Source organism: Peromyscus californicus, unplaced genomic scaffold (genome assembly GCF_007827085.1).
Source record: "Peromyscus californicus insignis strain IS unplaced genomic scaffold, ASM782708v3 Scaffold_6__1_contigs__length_162567912, whole genome shotgun sequence".
NCBI classification, from domain to species: Eukaryota; Metazoa; Chordata; class Mammalia; order Rodentia; family Cricetidae; genus Peromyscus; species Peromyscus californicus.
This window is the reverse complement of record NW_026294584.1, coordinates 84,754,723-84,774,507: the sequence shown is the minus strand read 5'-3', so window position 1 is coordinate 84,774,507 and position 19,785 is coordinate 84,754,723. Positions and strand designations below refer to the sequence as shown.

At 41.3% G+C, this 19,785-nt stretch overlaps 1 gene segment (V, D, J or C); it reads left to right on the top strand.

Annotated features, from left to right (window-relative positions):
• Window positions 1-16,707: 16,707 nt before the first annotated feature.
• Window positions 16,708-17,572, top strand: LOC128099636 (Ig kappa chain V-II region 26-10-like). The segment is given in 2 exon segments: window positions 16,708-16,756; window positions 17,127-17,572. Coding segments are annotated over 2 exon segments (495 nt in total).
• Window positions 17,573-19,785: the final 2,213 nt, after the last annotated feature.

Here is a 19,785-nt window from a genome sequence, read left to right as displayed (position 1 = left end):
ATGCCTCGCAACCTGTGCTTCAAGACTGCAGCTTTACTAGCCAAGCCTGAGGGGACTGACCAGCCTCAATGGCGGTAAATGCTTGGATAATCATGGCTGCCTGACAGCGCTGTGCAAACCTCATCTTTTTTTTTTTTTTTTATTTTATTTTTATTTTTTTTGGTTTTTTTCGAGACAGGGTTTCTCTGTGTAGCTTTGCGCCTTTCCTGGAACTCACTTGGTAGCCCAGGCTGGCCTCGAACTCACAGAGATCCGCCTGGCTCTGCCTCCCGAGTGCTGGGATTAAAGGCGTGCGCCACCACCGCCCGGCAAACCTCATCTTATGGAAACACCACAGGCAAACAAGGAAGGCAAGTATCACAAGAACCAACAAGGCACCTAGTCCCGCCCACTCCTTCAAAAAATTAAAGGACTGATGAATCCAAGTCAGAAGTTCCTCCGCTGTGGCCACATGGACCCGTGTGTTGTTGACCGCAACAATCTCGTTCCTCAAGGTCGCTGTTAAATTATCAAACTCAGCAGTCCAGGCTCCTGTAATCATAGCACTCAATTGTTTAGAAAGATTAGCTGCTCGAGTCCAATTCTCATAGGTAATAGAGGCAATGCACAACCCAGTCATGGGTGCTATGCAAGCTCCCTCCATAATATCAATTTGTTCTTGTAATAGATCTACCCTCTGATTAAGTAATGTGATCCCACGATGTAGATGCACATTAATAGCATTTTGACTTTGCAGGGCTTTGGCAGTATTACTCGACAGTTCATTTAGTGCTTGTGCTGTCGGGACAGATGTGGCCATGGATGCAGCAGCCAACCCTGCAGCAGTAGCTGATAATGCAATGGCTGTTACTATTGCTGCTGTAATGCCAAAGTCTCTTTTCTGCCTACTTAAGACCACTGGTAATTGTGCATCATCGATACGGACGGGTACAGGAATATAGGTGGGTACACGCATCACAATAGCGGAATCATGCTCAGAGGCATTCCAGCATTGTGCAAGAAAACATTTCTGAGATGAACAATTCAACATTCCACCCGAATAATTAAACAGCAGGAACAAGAAAGGGGGCCACACACAAACCGGGGTAGGACTAAAACGAACTGACTTAGAATGGGTACAATTCAGGGTGACATCTGATTCAAACGTCATCCCCATATGTACTGAATAACTACAATTCTGAAAAGCACCCCCTTTTACAAACCCCAAAGCATTAAGCTGGGTACAGGCACTGCGGGAATTACACAATACCCATGAATCAAAGGGATTAGAAAATGCTGCCTGCAAAGGATTATTATAAGAAAAATTAAACCCACTAAAGGAATTATTATACGGACTTACTTTCAATGATAAAGAAAAGGTCCTATTAAGATTAACAAAATTGGGTTGTAGGGTGCTTTGGCATCCTGTCCATGCCGGAGGCCAGGTGACAGAGCTCATACATCTAGGTAATAGGGATGGTTGTCGAGGAGGACTAGCACCTCCTTTACTTATGGCTCTGGGGGTAACTCCTTGCAGAAGTATTGCAGTACCACGACCAACAGAGGTGGTGGACTTATTGACTAAATGATGAAAAACACCTAAAACATGATGATGCAACACCAAGCATGGATTTTCACTAATATTTTTTTTGTGACATAGAAAAACATAAGGTATTATACAAAGAAACCCAAGTAAAATTATCTATGGCTTTTACATCATCAAATGGCAAAGAGGGCCATTCTAAGGTATCATTAGTAGTAAATATGAAAGGCAATATCCCTGAATCAGGTGTCAAAGGAAGAGGATAGGGCCATGTTTTTAGGACGGCCCATAGTTTAGTTTCCCTCTGTATTGTTCCTGGGAACATCAGCATCACCGTAGTCATAATTGCCAGTAACCTTTTCATGGTTATTTTCTTCCCTTTCCCGGTCCGGTTGTATCTTCCTCACGAGTCGCTCTGGAATCCAGATTGGATCTTGTTGACCCTGTGGGAAAACACAAACAAAGCCTCGTGCCCATGCAAGCACGAGATCAGGTCCATGCCAGATACCTGTCAAGGCATCTTTCCATTTTACCATCCCTTTAGAGGGACTGTGCTGACATTGATGTCTATCTGCAGCTGAACAGTTTGATCCATCCAAATTTTAAAAATTCAAGGTAAATAATGTAAGAGAGAGTCTATCCTTAGGGGTACGGCTATGGCCTATTCCCCCTTTTTGTTTTTGAAGCAGTTCCTTCAAGGCCAGTATGAGCACGAATATGTTGTGTAAAGAATGGATTTTTCCGCTGCCAAATCAATTGTTGCAATTGGCAAAAAACCGACTGTACCGGACTAGAGGATTTAAGAGGCCCTGCACATTCAAGAATTCTTAAGGCATTAACAACATAGCAGGAATCTGATACCAAATTAAATGGAAATGGACAAACCTTAAAAACTTCTAGAGCAATTAAAAGTTCCACCTGCTGAGGTGCGCCTGGTAAATATTGGTGCTTCACAGGCTCCCCTGAGCCCACCATATAGGCCCCGCAACCTGTTTTAGATCCGTCAGTAAAAACAACGGCAGCTCCGGGAATTGGCTGGGAAGCAGTTATTTTAGGAAAGACTACAGGATGTTCCTTAAAAAAAATTCAATAATGGATGTTTTGGATAATGGCAATCTATATGCCCCGCATAGCTACAGCGCAATATGGCCCAATCATCAACAGTAGCACATAAAACTTTCACCTGATTGACATTATAAGGTACAATCAGCATTTGCGGGGAAGTTCCAAAATATTGCAAGCACTGCTGAATACCTTGCTGGGCAAGTAGTGCCACAGTTGTGGGATAATATTCAATGGATTTTGCAGGGGAAATTCTAGTGTAAACCCACAATAAAGGTCCATCCTGCCATAAAATACCGGTGGGCTGCAAAAAGGTGGGCAGAATGCATAATACAATTGTGTTGGGATCTCGAACTCTCTGAAGAAAGGCTTCCTGTAATCTATCCTCAACTTTGCATAGTGCTTCACGTGCTTCTGTGGTCAACTGTCTAGGGGAATCCAAAGCCGTGTCACCTGCTAATGTATCATAAAGCGGCTTTAGCTCATAATTTGCCATTTTTAAACTGCCTCTTATCCAATTTATGTCTCCTAATAATTTTTGAAAATCATTTAATGTACATAAATGATCTTTTCTCAATTCTACCTTTTGAGGCCTAATCTGTTGACTGGTAATCTTAGAGCCTAAATAAGTAACCACCTGATCCTGTTGTACCTTCTCAGGAGCGATGTACAACCCTTTAGCTCTTAACACTGTCCCTAAAAAGTGATATGCAGCTTGTAAAACATCCTTTTCTTTTGCTGCGAGGAGGATGTCGTCCATATAATGGACACATCTAACAGCAGGGAAGCGGGCCCTTAATGGCTCTAGAGCTTGTGCTACAAACAACTGACACATAGTAGGACTGTTGGCCATGCCTTGTGGTAGGACAATCCACTGATATCTCTTATCTGGCTCTTCATGATTAGTAGATGGCACTGTAAATGCAAATCTTTCACTATCCTTGTCATGCAAGGGGATGGAGAAAAAACAATCTTTAATATCGATCACAATAATGGGCCAGTTCTCTGGTAAGGCTGATAATAATGGAAGACCTCTCTGTACAGGCCCCATAATATTCATCTGCTCATTTATTGCTCTAAGGTCATGCAACAATCTCCATTTCCCTGATTTTTTCTTTATAACAAAAATGGGTGTATTCCAAGGAGAAAGGGAAGGTTTGATATGTCCCTCTCTCAACTGCTCTTCCACTAGCTGCCTTGCTGCTAGCAGTTTCTCGGAGGAAAGTGGCCATTGAGGAACCCACACTGGTTCCTCCGTTTTCCAGGATATGGGAACTCCTTCCTCAATGGCCCCTAAGAAAAACCCAGCCCTTGCCTGGGCTTTCTAGGTGTTGCCTGTATTGGCTCCTTTCTCCCTTGTAAAAACTTTCCTAATCCAAAATTGGGATGGCATCCCATCTTTTTCATAATATCTTGAGATTCTTTGGAATACTCATTGCTTAATTTGAAACCCATAGACTTCATGAGGTCCCTCCCCCAAAGGGAAACTGGAAGCTCAAGGACATAGGGTTGCATAACGCCGGAATGTCCTTCTTCATCATGCCAATTTAGTAAACTTGCACTAATATTAGGAGCGCTAGCATAACCCAGTCCTTGTAGCATCTGGGAAGAAACTTGTATTGGCCAATCCCGAGGCCAATCTTTGCTAGCAATAATACTGCGGTCCGCTCCAGTATCTAAAATTCCCATAAGTTTAATACCATTGACAGTTAGTTGTAATGTAGGTCTCTGATCTAAATCCAGTGATAAGAATGTGAAATCTGTTCCTGATGACCCAAATCCTTTGTCTCCTCTTTCTTTGTCATAAGCCGGATGGGCACCATGCAGACTGGGGAGTAAAATAAGTTGTGCAATTCTATCCCCTGGGGATATGGCAGTAATTCCTTTTGGTGACTCTACCATAATTTTTACTACTCCTATGTAGTCAGAGTCAATCACCCCTGGATGAATACGCAATCCTTTCAATAAGGTAGATGATCTCCCTATTAACAACCCTACTGTTCCTGGGTCAAGGGGGCCTTGAAAATCAGACTCTATTACTTGTACCCCCATTTGCGGAGTTAGTACGAGTCTGGCGATGGCACAGAGGTCCAATCCTGCTGAGCCCGCAGTGGCTCTCCGCAGTGCTTGGGATGGCGAAGGGAGGGCCACTGCTCTGGAGGGGAGTCCTGTCTCGGGGTCTCCATCGCCCCATATATTTGAGGGCCCTGGGAGCGTGGGCCCCGCTGGCCGTTTTTTGGAAAGCTGTCAACTGCAATGGGTTGCCCGTTTATGTCTTTGACGGACCGACATTCACTGGCCCAGTGTCTTCCCTTTCTGCATTTTGGGCAGAGTCCTGGCTGAACGCGGCGCTGGCTACTTCCTTGTTCCTGTCTACTAACCCCTCCTAGTGGGCAGTTGCGTCTTATATGCCCTCTCTTCCCGCATTTAAAACAAGCATTTGGAGTATTACTCTCTTTTCTCTGGGTAAGCTGAAGGACTGCAGCTGCCAGACTTGCATTGGTCAGAGGTCCTCCTAATTCCCTGCAAGCCTTCATCCAGGCTTCCAACCCCTTGGCCTTATATGGGGTGATGGCAGCCCTGCACTCCGTTGTACATTGCTCATATATTAACTGTTTTATCAGGGGCATTGAGGCATCTGTGTCCCCAAAAATTCTACCAGCAGCCTCTATCAAGCGAGCCACAAAATCTGAAAAGGGCTCCATGGGACCTTGGAGTATCTTGGTCAAATTGCCACTCACTTCACCTTTGTTAGGCAAAGATTTCCAGGCTCTAATGGCTATTTGATTAATTTGAGTATATACATTAGGAGGATAGGTAGTCTGTTGATTGACATATCTGCCCAGACCAAGCAGCATATCAGCATCCCATTGCAGGCCCGTGTTGTGGTTTGCCGCCGCCTGCTCATTAGCAAATTCAATAAAGAAGGCCTTCCAGTCTAAATACTGGCCTGGACTAAGGCAGGCACGGGCAAGATTCATCCAATCTGAGGCAGTCATGCATTGTCTTTGCAGAGTCTCAATCTGAGTAAGTGTAAATGCAGCGGTAACACCATAACTTTTCACAGACTCGGCTATAGACTTGACAAGTTTAAAATCCAAAGGTTCATGATATCTTTGATTCTGATTATCTACAAAAACAGGACAAGCCACCTGCATCTCTCTCCTAACCTCCCTCCACAGCTGTGGGTGGAGGCTGCTGCTGACCGGAGACGCTCCGGGAGCTGCTGTCGCAGCCTCAGGGTAAGGGGGAGGAGCAGAGGGGATTAAGGACCCACAAACCTTTTTTCTTTTGTCTCTCTCTCTCACCTTGTTTTTAATTTTTACTTTTTGTAATGCTCTAACTAGAGACTCTATCTCCTCCGAACCGAGAGAAGAGTCAGTAGATTCGGGGTCTTTAAAGTCCGATAGGGAGGGATAGAGTCGTGTCTCCTTTTTCTTTTGTTGTTTACTGTCCTTGGATTTTACAGATTCCGCCTTTTCAGAGCCCGCCTTCTCTGATCGCTCCTCTTGTAACTGCTCTAGGGCGGCTTGTCATCTTTCCAAAGCATCGCCACAGCGTTGATCCTCTAAGCAGCCACGTACTAATCTCCAAACTGGTCTCACCCCCGGTTTCAGGGTCCCCTGTTCTGCTGCGAAGTCTAAGTCTCGTCCCAATTTTTCCCAGGAGGACACTGTGAGACTCCCAGAAACAGCGAACCATGGGGCCACGACATCGCATTCCTCTAAGAATCTTTGTAAAGTTCCCTTCTTTATCTTTAAGTCTTTAGTTAGAAGCAGCTCATTGAGAGCTATAAAAATTGGGTGTGAGAAGGAAGTGCCCATCCTTGTACAACCCTTTGTTTTTAACCTAAGATATTTCTCAGAGCTTCTGCCAAAAAGCCCCAGTTTACAAGTTCACTTTTGCTCCACGCGTCCGCGGAGATGTAGCAGCCAAACTAGTTTTGTTTCAATATATACCGTCTGCTTTGGACGCAGCTCTGCGATACCGCTCTCTCTTTATCTACAGAAGAGAGCAAAACCCGCTTTTGTCGCGGTTCCCCAATTAACCCGGGGACTTACCAGGTATACCTACCCTGACAGCAAGAAGTTCTGAGCTCCCTTTCTTCAAAGAGTTTTCCCCGTACGGGCCACCAATTGTCGCGTCTGCCTCGACCAGCAAGGAAGACACAACACCGAGCTCTTCTTCAAGCTGTTTTTTATTCAGGACTTTTCAAAATCTGTGTCCTTTGTTCTTCTCCCCTAGGGAGAGCCCGCCCAGCCTTATATAGGTCTCAGACCACCAGCCATCATGCGCCACATGGGATTCCTGGATAGGTGCACGTATGCCTTAGCAAGCCGAAATTTAAAGCCAAGCCAAATAAGGAGTTGTTTAACATAGAGAGCACTCGCCATCGGGAGGGCGGGGGGCGAAAGCCAGAGCCATCTCAAGAATGCAGCTTCACGCAGCTCTCTACATCTTCATTTTATATTTGTAAAGGTCCTGCATTATATGGAATTTTACTGTTGTTTTGAGTCCTTGCCCTGGAGTAGATGGGAATGGGGGGTGGGCTGGGGAGGAGGGTGGGGAAGGTGAGAGGAGGAAGGACAGGGGAATCTGTGACTGATATGTAAAATTAAATTAAATTATAAAATTAAAAAAGACATGTAATTTAGAAAATAATATATTTAACCTTTTGACTGCTAATTTTCACATGTAGTCCCAGACTCCAGAAGTGACATTGTGTTGACCCATTCTCTAGCACTCCTGTCAGTGACTCCAGAAGACAGGATCACCATCAACTTCAGGGCCAGCCAGGGAATTAGTACATATTTATAGTGGTACCTCCATACAGCAAACCAGGCTCCAAGGCTCATCATGAAGTATGCTTCACAGACCATGTCTGGGATCCCCTTGAGGTTTGAAGGTGGCAGATCAAGACAGATTTAAAACTCACTATCAGCAGCCTACACACTGTAGATTTGCAACTTATTACTTTCAACAAGGAATCAGTTCCTTCTCATAGTCATACAGATCATAGCTCAACCAATCAGGAAAGCAGAAATGTGAGGCTGAATTGTCCCAGTTTTCCCCTGTGGTAATTCCACCTGCTTGAGAGATATCTCAGATGAAGTAAGGCTTATGATTTATAGAAAGGCTTGGGCTGAATAAGCCTAAGACTTACTTTGCTACATCGTAACTCTATTCACTCCACCACAACCCCAACATTACAGATCTGAGAAGGCCTCTCCTAATTTAAAAGATAACCTATCTTCTACTGTGCTAAAATCAAGAAATCAGTCACTCTGATTGGATGGACAGTGAGCCTAGGCCACACTAGGCTGCAGTGATTTTCAAAAATACAGTTGGGGAATGTCCTAATCTATACCATAATATCTAGTCCAACTTCACAGAGATGAAAACTAACTCTTCTTGTTTTAATCTCCCAATTACAAGTTCACCAACAGATATTTTTACAGAATAAGCAAATTTTTGTTGAAGCTAAAGTTATCTTTTTTTTCTTTTTGTGAACTACATGGATTACAAAATCCACCTTGGTTAAAAAAAGCATAGAGTGACTTCTGGTACTCTCTCTTAGGGAAAAATATTGTGAAATAGTGAAGAGAGAATGAGAAACAATGGAGACATATCTGGAAACTAAGGCTTTCATGATCTTATGGATTTATGTTTTAGTTGTCATGAGTTCAAGTAAGTAGCAAACTGAAATAATTTTCTTTCTACTAACAACTGAATTATAGTGAATTATAAAAGTATATTAACACTTAGATGCCTTTTACTGTTAGTGAATTTTAACTGAGAATTTAAGATCTATATACTTAGCTCTTCTTCTGATGAACTTGTCCATTAGTGAAAGGAAGACAGATTTATGGATAAATTTGGGAAAGGCAGAGAGAAACCTTCCCTCCCTAAGAGCATACTTAGCCAGAATAAGGAAAGAAAAATGAGTTCTTCTCCCATCTGTGAACAACAAAGTGGTTCAGGTTAAAGAAACAATATAATAAAGAATCCTCATGTCCCAATAAGAGTCCTTACATCAGGATCATATATTGTTGGACAGGTAACCAATGAGAGAAGATAGACTTATAAACTGAGTTAATAATCAAAACATTAAATGGGTATTTTTGTCTCATATTTTAATTAAAATCTGAAAATAATTTCTTAGGAAGAAAGAACACTGGTCTGGACGGTAAATAATGTCAGGAGCAATGAAGCTCATTGCAAATGCCCTATTCACATATTCTTTAATTTGTGTCTTGTCTTATTTAGAGGTTCTATTGCTGTTAAGAGACACCATGACAATGGGAACTCTTATAAAGGAAAACATTTAATTGTGACTAGCTTATGATTTCAGAGGTTTAGTCCTTTATCATCATGGCAGGACATGATGGCATGCAGGCTGAAATGGTGCTAGAGAAGATGCTTGTTGTGAAATATTAGTTTAAGATTTGTTGCATTTATTTATTCGTTGGAATATTTGTTTAATGATGCAAAGATGTGTTGCATTCTTTTATGTTGCATTTTTTTTTAACTTTGTAAAGCTGTTTTACTTTGCCTGCCTAAAACATCAGATTGATCTAATAAAGAACTAACCAGCCAATAGTTAGGCTGGAGAAAGGACAGGTGAGGCTGCCAGGCAGAGAGAATAAATGGGAGTAGAAATTTAGGCTCAAGAAAAGAATATTGAGGAGCAAGAAAAGGGCAAGAAGAGGACACTAGGGGCCAGCCACCCAGCCACAAAGCCAGCCATGGAGCAAAAAGGAAAGAAAGATACATAGAATAAAAAAAGATAAAAATCCCAGAGGCAAAACATAAGTAAAGAGAAGCAGTCTAAGTTAAATTAGAAATGCTGGTTAAAAAAAGCCAAGGTAAGGCCAGGTCTTCATAAGTAAGAATATGTCTCCTTGTATTTATTTGGAAGCTGGATGGTGGGCCTCCAAAGAGTAGAAAAAGAGCCAACTATAGGAGCTGAATGTTCTACATCTTCACCCACAGGCAGAAGAAGGCATCACTGCATTTTGGGTGTAGCTTGAGCATATATGAGACCTCAAAGCCTGTCTCCACAGTGACATGCTTCATCCAACAAGGCAATACCTTCCAATAGTGCCACTGCCTATGGACCAATCATTCAAACACACAAGTCTATGGGAGCCATTCCTATTCAAACCTCCATATGACTAATAATATAGGCATTCTAAATATAAACCTTTGTTACAATCCTGGTGTCACATATAATGACTTTCGGCATATTTCTCACAATTTTTCTATATTTAAGAAATAAGAGTAGAGATTGAAAGGAATAAACAATGACTATATACATCTAACCTGTATTTTGAATACCTAGAAAGGACACATTCACCACTGCCTCAAAGACTGGCTGCTCTAAACCTAGCCATTAGAAACAGTTATTTGGAGGAACCATCTTCATTATGGGTGGTAAAATAATCTAGATTCTCAAATTTTTTTATATATTTTATAAATACTTTGTATTTATTTAATTTCAAAATGCTGCTTGATGATGATATTAACTTGTTATTTTTTAATTGATTGTTCAATCACAGTAATTTACATATTTTCAGGAAAATTATTCATTTTATTATTTCCACAGTTTATTATTTCTTAGCACTTTATATGGTCAAAATAATGTAGGTGTGTAGAGTTTTCGTTTTCTCTTTTCTGAATGATATTGTTGCCTTAGTGCATTTCTGCCCTCAACCCCTTGTTTTTTTCTTTGTTCTGATAGTTTTTTCATCCATGCCTGGTTACCTCATATCATATTCATCTATTAATCTAAAGGAAATCATCATGTCTAATCTTGTTATTTCATTATACAAATAAGTTTATTCTTTGAACAAATAATAACTCTGTATAGTTTTAATGTGGAAATGAGGTTTCAATGTGGAAATGATAATTCTACACTTGGGGATAATAGGAAGGGTGCAGTTTTTGTTAGTTGACTGAAGAAGCAGCCAACAGAATGGAAAAAATATTTACCAGCTATATATCTGAGAGATGATTAGTGTTTAGAATTGTCCTGCCTAGTTATACGTCAACTTGACCCAAGCTAGAGTTCTTTGAGAAAAGGAAACAAGAATTAAGAAAACAACTCCATAAGACTGGCCTGTAGGCAATTCTCTGGGGTATTGTCTTGATTAACTATGAATGTGGGAGGTCCCATGACACAGAAGTTGGTACCACCCTAGGGTAAATGATCCTGAGGGCTATAAGAAATCAGGCTGTGTGAGCCATGAGGAGCAAAGCTAGTAAACAGCATTTCTCCAAAGCCCCAGCACCAGTTCCTACCTCTACTTTCCTGTTCTGCTTTATTTCCTGCCATGATTGTAAGTAAATCGGTTGCAACTTTGTGGGTTTAATCCCCGGTTTTGGCACCAACAATGTATGTAAATTTGTTGCAACAACTCTGGGGAAAGGTGTCCTGACTACCTGGGGGTCAGACAAGACCTTGAGCTGCTTAGGACAGCTGTGACAGCTGAAGCTGCAAGGCGATAGTTCAGCCCTGGAGGGCAAGTTATCCCAGACACCTTGAGCTGCTCAGAAAAACAGCTCTGTCCTAAAGGAGTCCCATAGACCTGGAGCTGTTTAGCACAGCTTTGACGGCTGGAATTGCAAAGAAGCAGCCCAACACTGGAAGGGAAATTTTTCTGACTTCTTGGGAAAGTCAGACCTGAAACTGATGGGGGATGGTCTCCCCGTAGGGTATAGCAATCCTGCTCCTCTCCTGGAGAGCCACTACAGCTGAGCTTTGCTCAGCACCCTCTTAAGGGGGCTTCCTAGCAGAGCTCCGCTTCTCTGGCCTACGATGTTGCTTCTTTTGCTTCACACTGAAAAAGGGGAAAACCCTGCAGAAATGTAGCAATCTCCTCCAGCTCCGGAGAAAAGTGTTACTTTTTAAGCTCTCTCTTGCTCTGTCCACTGAGGGGTATCTCAGCAAAGATCTTCTGTTCGGCTCCTCCTCACTCTGGTCTTTTAGCTCTCCCTTCTTTTGTCCACTGAGGTACCTCCCAGCAAGGATCTTCTCTACACCAGTGAATGAGGATCTTCACACCCAAAACTCTTTTGAGAAAGAGATTAATTTCGGAAAGAGGAGTCCAGGAGAGTAGCCACCTCTACCAGGGTGGAGAGAACAGCCTTTTTCTAACTGACTAGGCAGGGCAGTTTTCACAGAAGTCTTGGGGGTGGAGTCAACCAGGGGTTGACTTGGTTTCACAAGTCAGTTGGCCAGGGGCAGAGATAGCTCTGATCTGACTAGGCCAAACTGTGTTTCTTTCTGCCCTGATCTGAACCATCTTTCCCTAGTTCTGGGCTCCAGGGTCAGGGTGTTTTGTTTTGTTTTGTTTTGTTTTGTGTGTGTGTGTGTGTAGCTTTGTGCCTTTCCTGGAACTCGCCACCACCACCGCCGCCGCCACCCAGCGGGGGTGGGTTTCTTTAGCCAGCCCCTTTTCCCTACAATGATTTGCTCAGTAATTGAGTGTAACCTGAGAGATGTGAGCTAAAATAAACCATTTTATAATTGAGTTGTTTGGCAATGGTATTTTATCACAGCAATAGAAACGTTAATTAAGAAAAGAATAAGGTGGGTGGTGGTGGAACTTGCCTTTAATCCCAGTGCTCAGGACACAGAGCCAGGAGGATCTCTGTGAGTTCAAGGCCAGCCTGCTCTACAGAGTGAGATCCAGGACAGGCACCAAAGCTACACAGAGAAACCCTGTCTTGGAAAACAATAGAACCAAAAGCAAAGCAAAACAAAACAAAACAAAAACAAAAACAAGAAAAGAATGTACAAAGATCTTAAAAAAGCAAATAACATGAGAACAAAAAGTCCAATTAATTTTGAGCTGACAAGAGAGACATCAGAAGAAAAAAAAAGCTGGCTAAGAGATTTTTTAAAAAATTCTCCATTCTGAGCCACCATAGAAATGCATCTTACCCCAGTCAGAATGACTATTTAAGAAAACAAAAGTCATGAAATGCTGGCAAGGATGTAGGAAAGAGGGGCAGTGGTTCTCATTGAGCCTTGGTGAGGTTGCTAACTGGTGCAGCCACTATGGAAATCAGTGCAGCAGTTCCTGATCAACCTAAATCTACCATATGATCCTGCTATGTCACTTCTGAACATATACCCTGCTGTGGATATTGCTCTATATAAATATAACACTGATTGGCCAGTAGCCAGGCAGGAAGTATAGGTGGGACAAGCAGAGAAGAGAATTCTGGGAACAGGAAGGCTGAGTCAAGGAAACACTGCCAGCCGCTGTCATGAGAAGATGTTAAGATACTGGTAAGCCACGAGACACATGGCAACTTTTAGATTAATAGAAATGGGTTAATTTTAGATGTAAGAACTAGATAGCTAGAAGCCTGAGCCATTAGGCCAAACAATTCAAATAATATAAGCATCTGTGTGTTTATTTTATAAGTGGGCTGTCGGACTGCTGGGGATTGGTGGGACCTGGAGACAAAACTCTCTAGCTACAATACCCAAAGGACTCTGTTTCATCCCACAGAGACACATGTTCATCTGTGTTCACTGTTGCTCTTTTCACAATATCCAGGGCACAGAAATACCCTAGATGTCCTTCAGCTAGTAAATGGATAATGAAAAGGTGGTCTATGCACAAAGAAATTAAGTTGTAATATAAACAAAATAAAATTATGAAAATTTTAGGTAAATGGATGGAACTGCAAAACATACAGAGACAACCAGGTCCAGAAAGACAAAGTTTACAAGCTATCATTCATCTGTGGATCACAGTTTTAAGTGTTTAGATTGTTTAACATCAAGAACCTGTGAGATCCAGAAAGTCAGAAAGGAATCTTTGTTGGAAAGTGGGGGAAGAGATCTTAAGACAGCAGGATAAAGAAGTATAGGTGATATTAAGGATAATACAGGAATAATGGTGAGGGAGGTTTAAAGTCCAGTGGCAAATATGGGAAATCTGTTTTTTGTTTGTTTGTTTGTTTGTTTTTTTTGTTTTTTTTTTTTTTTGCTTTTTCGAGACAGGGTTTCTCTGTGTAGCTTTGCGCCTTTCCTGGGACTCGCTTGGTAGCCCAGGCTGGCCTCGAACTCACAGAGATCCGCCTGGCTCTGCCTCCCGAGTGCTGGGATTAAAGGCGTGCGCCACCACCGCCCGGCGGGAAATCTGTTTTTAACTTGTCAGAGAATCTGTTAGAAAACAAGCAAACATCACAGGCAATTTACACTGTGCTTGACCATCCTGAGACCTTGATGATAAGACCCTATTGCTGAAGACAACCACTTTCAGACTGCATTCAAAGCCCTCTCCTCAAGATAGAACCTGATCCTGATATTGCTAACTGGATAAAAACCAATGGCTGGCTGGCTGAGGTCCATGTCTGTGTCACTGACAGATGTCCTTTGGAATTTGGTTCCAGGATGTAGCTTTCCTACTAAGATGGTAGATGAAGAACTTATTTTCCCATGTGAATCAAAGAAGGCACTAGCACCACTGAAGAGGCCAGTCCACATGACAACAGTGAAGGCATGGTAAGAGAGTCTCTGAATAGTTTCAAATAATTTGGTTTTGAAATTATTATTTTACCTCACCCTCCCAGGGAGTTCTTTTCTTTAAAAACACACATATGGACACACAATTTGCATACTGAAAATATATGAAATAAATTATATCCAGATTTGGGAGGAGATAGGAAGAAGAAGGACTATTCAGATTACAAACTAAGACACAAATGACCCCATTGTCAGTTTCTGACAAGTGTGTTTCACTTGAATTCTCATTACTATTTATAACCTGGAATCTCAGAATCCAACTCACTCATCCATGTGAGTCATGTCTGATATGCTCATTTGCTTTTACTAATAGAGTTGTTTTGGGGGTTTTGTTTAGTTTTGTTTTTGTTTTTATGTTGTTTGGCTAGCATACCAGGCCTTTCACCCTTAAATTGACTCCTTTTCACAATTTACACCTACCAGGAGATTTCTTCATTTTTCCCTAAAGACATTCACTTACAAGTCTGAGATAAATGCCTGAAGATCTATAAAGATACATGCTTTAAAGATCCTGCCTTAAATGTCCAGGGTTCCTTAATTCAACTTTTCCAAATGAAATTCTCGGCTCAATTCTTGGGGATGCTGTTGCCCTGGATCCCTAGTAAGAACAGAAGGAGAGGGGAAGGAGAATTGCAAGGAAAGATGAGTTCTCGGGCCCACTGCTGCTCATGACTGTGTGCATTCATTCTTGAGTTCAGTTATCTTGCTCATCAGCAAAGGGAATTTGTTATTTAAACATGTAAAAGGTAAAGACTAGCTTGCAAGGAATGGGAAATACTTCTCTACTGAGAACATGATAAAGAATGACTGTACACAGTACTTTGAATTCTTTGGTGAATTTTGGAAATTAGGTAAATTTGGGGGATTTTTATAGTTACATACTCAAACTTCACTCAGTAACACACACTGAAACTGCATATATAATATGGCTCATGTTTACACATTCTTTTACACTGCTCTCATGATTTTAGGCTCTGCAGGAGATTTTATCTTCTCTCATATCTGTCTTGACCTAAGCTTTTGGTTCCTATTAACTAAAATGAAACAAAATGTCTAAAATAAAATTTGATTTAAATTTATAAGTAAATTTAAAGGTTTTTATGTGGTCTTTGATGCTTACAACATTTTCATTTAAAGTTCACCTCAACATTTTGCTGATTTTTGTTATAATTTCATATTGGAGAAGCATTGAAAATTAGAGTTCTTAGTTCATATGTTCCATTCTTCTGCAGATAAATTTTTGATCTAGTTTAAAAGTCAAAGTAAATAATTTTCTCTTCCTATGACTGCATAAATTCTTATTTCAAAGTCGATTTTAATGTACATTAATTAGGGAGACTTTACACTCCTTATTTCTCAAGCTTGGGGTTGGACTAGTCCCTTGGCATACTGGACACATTGTGTAGCTGGGCCTATTTGAGGGGCTTCTGACATGGGGATCAGGATCTATCCCTGGTGCATGAGATGGTTTTTTGGAGCCCATTACCTATGGTGGAACATCTGCCTTGCTCAGCCTTGATGCAGTGGGGAGGGGTTTGGACCTGCCTCAACCAATGTACCAGGCTTTGCTGACACCCCATTGGAGGCCTTAACTTTTGGAGGAGGGGTTGTGGTTTGGTTAGGTGGGGGAAGGGTAGGGCATGGGAGCGGGAGGAAAGATGAGAGGGAGTTGTGTGTTTGCAATGTAAAATGAATGAAAAAAATATTAAAAACCCTAACTAAGACAAGAATGAAATATCCTAGTACTTTCATTACTCCTAAAGTGGAAAAATAGCTTAAGTAAATTTAAGATTACTCAACCTTGTGCTTTCAAATTTAACATATAATCCTCTAGTGATTGACATGCTTATATGCAAAATGAGCAGAACTCTGAAGCAAAAGTAAAGGGAGCTACCTAAAACAAAAGTACAGATACCAGACTTTATCTTTTTTACAGTAACACATTTTGGGCACCTGAAAGTATAAGTGAAGATTCAATGTATTTAGCAAAAGCCACCTCTATATCCCTGTTATAACAGCATGACAAAATATAAATTAAATTTACAAAATGAGATAAACTGTGTTTTCAGATGGTTAAACTGTTAGAAAATAATGTTTTGAAAGAAGAATACACACTCAAATATAATCCTTTCAAGAAAAGTTCTTTGAGTGCCAGACATGGAAGTGGCCAACTAGAAGTACATTCTGAAAGACAGGGTGCAATGACTACCTCCTGGCACTTGATCTTGGACCTTCAAGCCCCCTACACACTAACAACATGAATTTCTGTTACTCATGCCTCTGGGTCTTTATGCTGGACTGTGGAGACCAGTGTACCATCTTCACCCTCCTTCATCAGATAACCACCAGGAGGCCCCTCTTGAACACAGAAACAGCTTTGCTCCTTTTTGCCCTTTTGTTCTGACTCTGATAAAGAAGGAGGGGCCATCATGAAAATCCTCATAACTCTTTCCTCTGCCTGTACTGCAGCACTAACCCAGGCCTTTGCATATTGCTCCCTAGGACCACCCTTCTTATTCTGAGATAACAGTAGTCCTCTTGCAGTGACTGATCAATCTCCTCAGACTGCCTCCTCAGAATGAAGTTTCCTGTTGTGCTGTTGGTGCTGCTGGTATTCAGGATTCCTGGTAAGAACACTGAGGAAGGAGGATGGGTAGTAGGGATGAGTCCTAGTCTCACGGCTGATCACATGGGTTCTGTCCATGTAGGGAAGATGGATGTTAGCCTTCAGGATGGGGTCTGTGAGATTTACATCTGTGAGAGGGAGGACCCAGATGGGAAGGAACCTGTATTACAATGCAGGTTATGACACAGATGGACTGGGATGGTCTAAATAACAGCTAGAAACCCCTTAGGGCTTTTAGTTCAGTCGTATTGTTAAAAAGCAAATTTTAGTGTATAAAGCATTTTATGTAATATAAACATCAAACTGAAGTGAATTTTAAAAAAAATCAATAAGTTAGACCATGACTTTGTTCTTCTCTGTCTTTATTTCAGCTTCCAGAGGGGATGTTGTGAGGACTCAAACTCCACTCTCCCTTCCTGTCAGTCTTGGAGATAAAGCCTCCATCTCTTGCAGGTCTAGTCAGAGTGTTGTATATAGTAATGGGTACACCTATTTGGAATGGTACCTGCAGAAGCCAGGCCAGTCCCCACAGCTCCTCATCTATGGGATTTCCAACCGATTTTCTGGGGTCCCAGACAAGTTCAGTGGCAGTGGGTCAGGTACAGATTTCACGCTCAAGATCAGCAGAGTGGAGCCTGAGGATTTGGGAGTATATTACTGCTTCCAAGGTTCACATGTTCCTCCCATAGTGGTGCAGACCCTAACAAAAACATCTTTGGTTGGGATGGCCCAGCTGCCAAACCTCTTACTTCTCTGTGAGAGAGAGCTGCTGAGGAACTCTTCATTATTTGTTACAATGGAGGGCCTTGGAGCATGAATACCATGGCTACACCTCACTGGTTATGCATTTCTGGTCTCATCAGCTGTAATAACAATGATATTGCATTTGTCTCAGGCAAATGGTGAACATATCCCCTCTCTTCGACCAGGAATAATGGGGTTAAAGCTGAGTGAAAACCTATTTTGATTCTGTAGGGCTTGTCTGCCTTTCTGACTCAAAATTATCCATTAAAGCAGTCAGGAACTGATATATATTCTTCTAATAAACTGTTTCCTTTACTGTATTTCTTATTCAATGTTCTATTGCTATGAAGAGACATCATGACCATGGCAACTCTTGTAAAAAAAAAAGTGTTTGTTCAAAGCCTTCAAACAGTGTTTGTTCAGAGTTTCAGAGCTTTAGTCCTTTGTTAGGTCAGGAAGTGTGAGTAGTGGCATACAGGCAGACATGTGCTGGACAAGTAGCTGAGAATTCTACATACAAATCTGTAGGCAGCAAGAAGCACAATCCACTTGGCCTGATTTGGGCTTTTGGGAACCTTAAAACCCAATTTCAGTCATAGTTTCTCCCACAAGGCCACATATCCTAATCCTTCCAAATAGTGCCACTCCCTGATGACAAAGCATTCAAATCTATGATCCTATGGGGCCATTCTCATTCAAACACCACATGATATAATTGTTTTATTTTTGCCACATTTTATGGTTTTCATTTAAATTCCATTTTAATAATGTAAATATTGCGTTCCCTTGTAGCTAGAGTTTTCCTGCCTTGCCCACAGTCAGGACAAATCTTTGTCACCCGCCAGTCCCACAGCCGCTCAGACCCAACCAAGTAAACACAGAGACTTACATTGCTTACAAACTGTATGGCCGTGGCAGGCTTCTTGCTAACTGTTCTTATAGCTTAAATTAATCAATTTCCATAAATCTATACATTGCCACATGGCTCGTGGCTTACCGGCATCTTCACATACTGCTTGTCATGGCAGTGGCTGGCAGTGACTCCCTCTGCCTTCCTGTTCTTTCTTTTCTCCTCTTTGTTAGTCCAGCCTATACTTCCTGCCTAGCCACTGGCCAATCAGTGTTTTATTTATTGACCAATCAGAGTAATTTGACATATAGACCATCCCACAGCATTCCCTACTCCATTTTATTTTCTAATTATGTAAAGTATGTTCACTGACTATGTCTTGATTCATGAAATGTTTCTGACAAATTGCACTGTTTGCTCTATCCAGCTGTTTTTACTATTTGACTGCAAGATTTATTCTAATTATATGCAGTTATTGATATGTAAGAACTTATGTATTATGCTAATATTTTCTGGTTGTTTTGAATATTTTTCCATGTTCCAATATTTTATGGTTTTGTGTTTTTATCTGTTGAGAAAATTTATTTTTTTCTCCTGAACTTTTGTGAATTTTAGTGAATTTAATGCAAACATATTTCTTCAGTGAATTCTTTGGAAATTTCAAATGGTAAATCATGATTTATTTTAGTTTCACTCCCATTATCTTCTTTCTTTTCTCATTGAAATTCTATTCACTATATTCCCCATAAACCATAATGCTTTCTTTGATTTAGTGAGTTTATCTTTCTTTTTGCTTGTATGAATATGAGTTGGGAGTTATTGACTGGAACATTAAGCTAAAGACAATGTAATACCCTTTCCTAGCAACCATTAACTCCTACTAGTCTGTCAACGAAGAGTGCAGAGTCAGCCTCCCCTCCATGAAAGTTGAAATAATGATACATCCAATCTTCTACAGATCTTGCACTGGTAACCATGGCAGTGAGTTCAAGAGTGCATTACATTGATCATGTCCAAAATGCACTTTTTACAGGACTCCCTGCTATGCTCTGGTTCTTATGGTCTTTCTACATCCTGTTGTGAAACATTCCCTGAGCCTGGTCGGGACAATATAAATATCTTGTTGAGGATAAGTGTGAGTACTCTATAGTTATCCTTCGTAATTTGAAAAGCTGTGAGGTTCTACTTTAAGGACCACCCACTCACAAAAAAAGGAATTTCTCTTCCTATTCCTATGGGGTCAAAGTGCTAGAGAGGTCCCCAGAAATACACAAAGATACCTCCACAATAGACTACTGGCAATGGTCAGAAGAAAGCCTGAACTGACCTACTCTGTTGATCAAATGGCCAAACACCCCAACTGTTGTGGTAGAACTCTCATCCAATGACTGATGGAAGCAGATACAGAGATCCATTCCCCATGTAGAGCTCCAGGA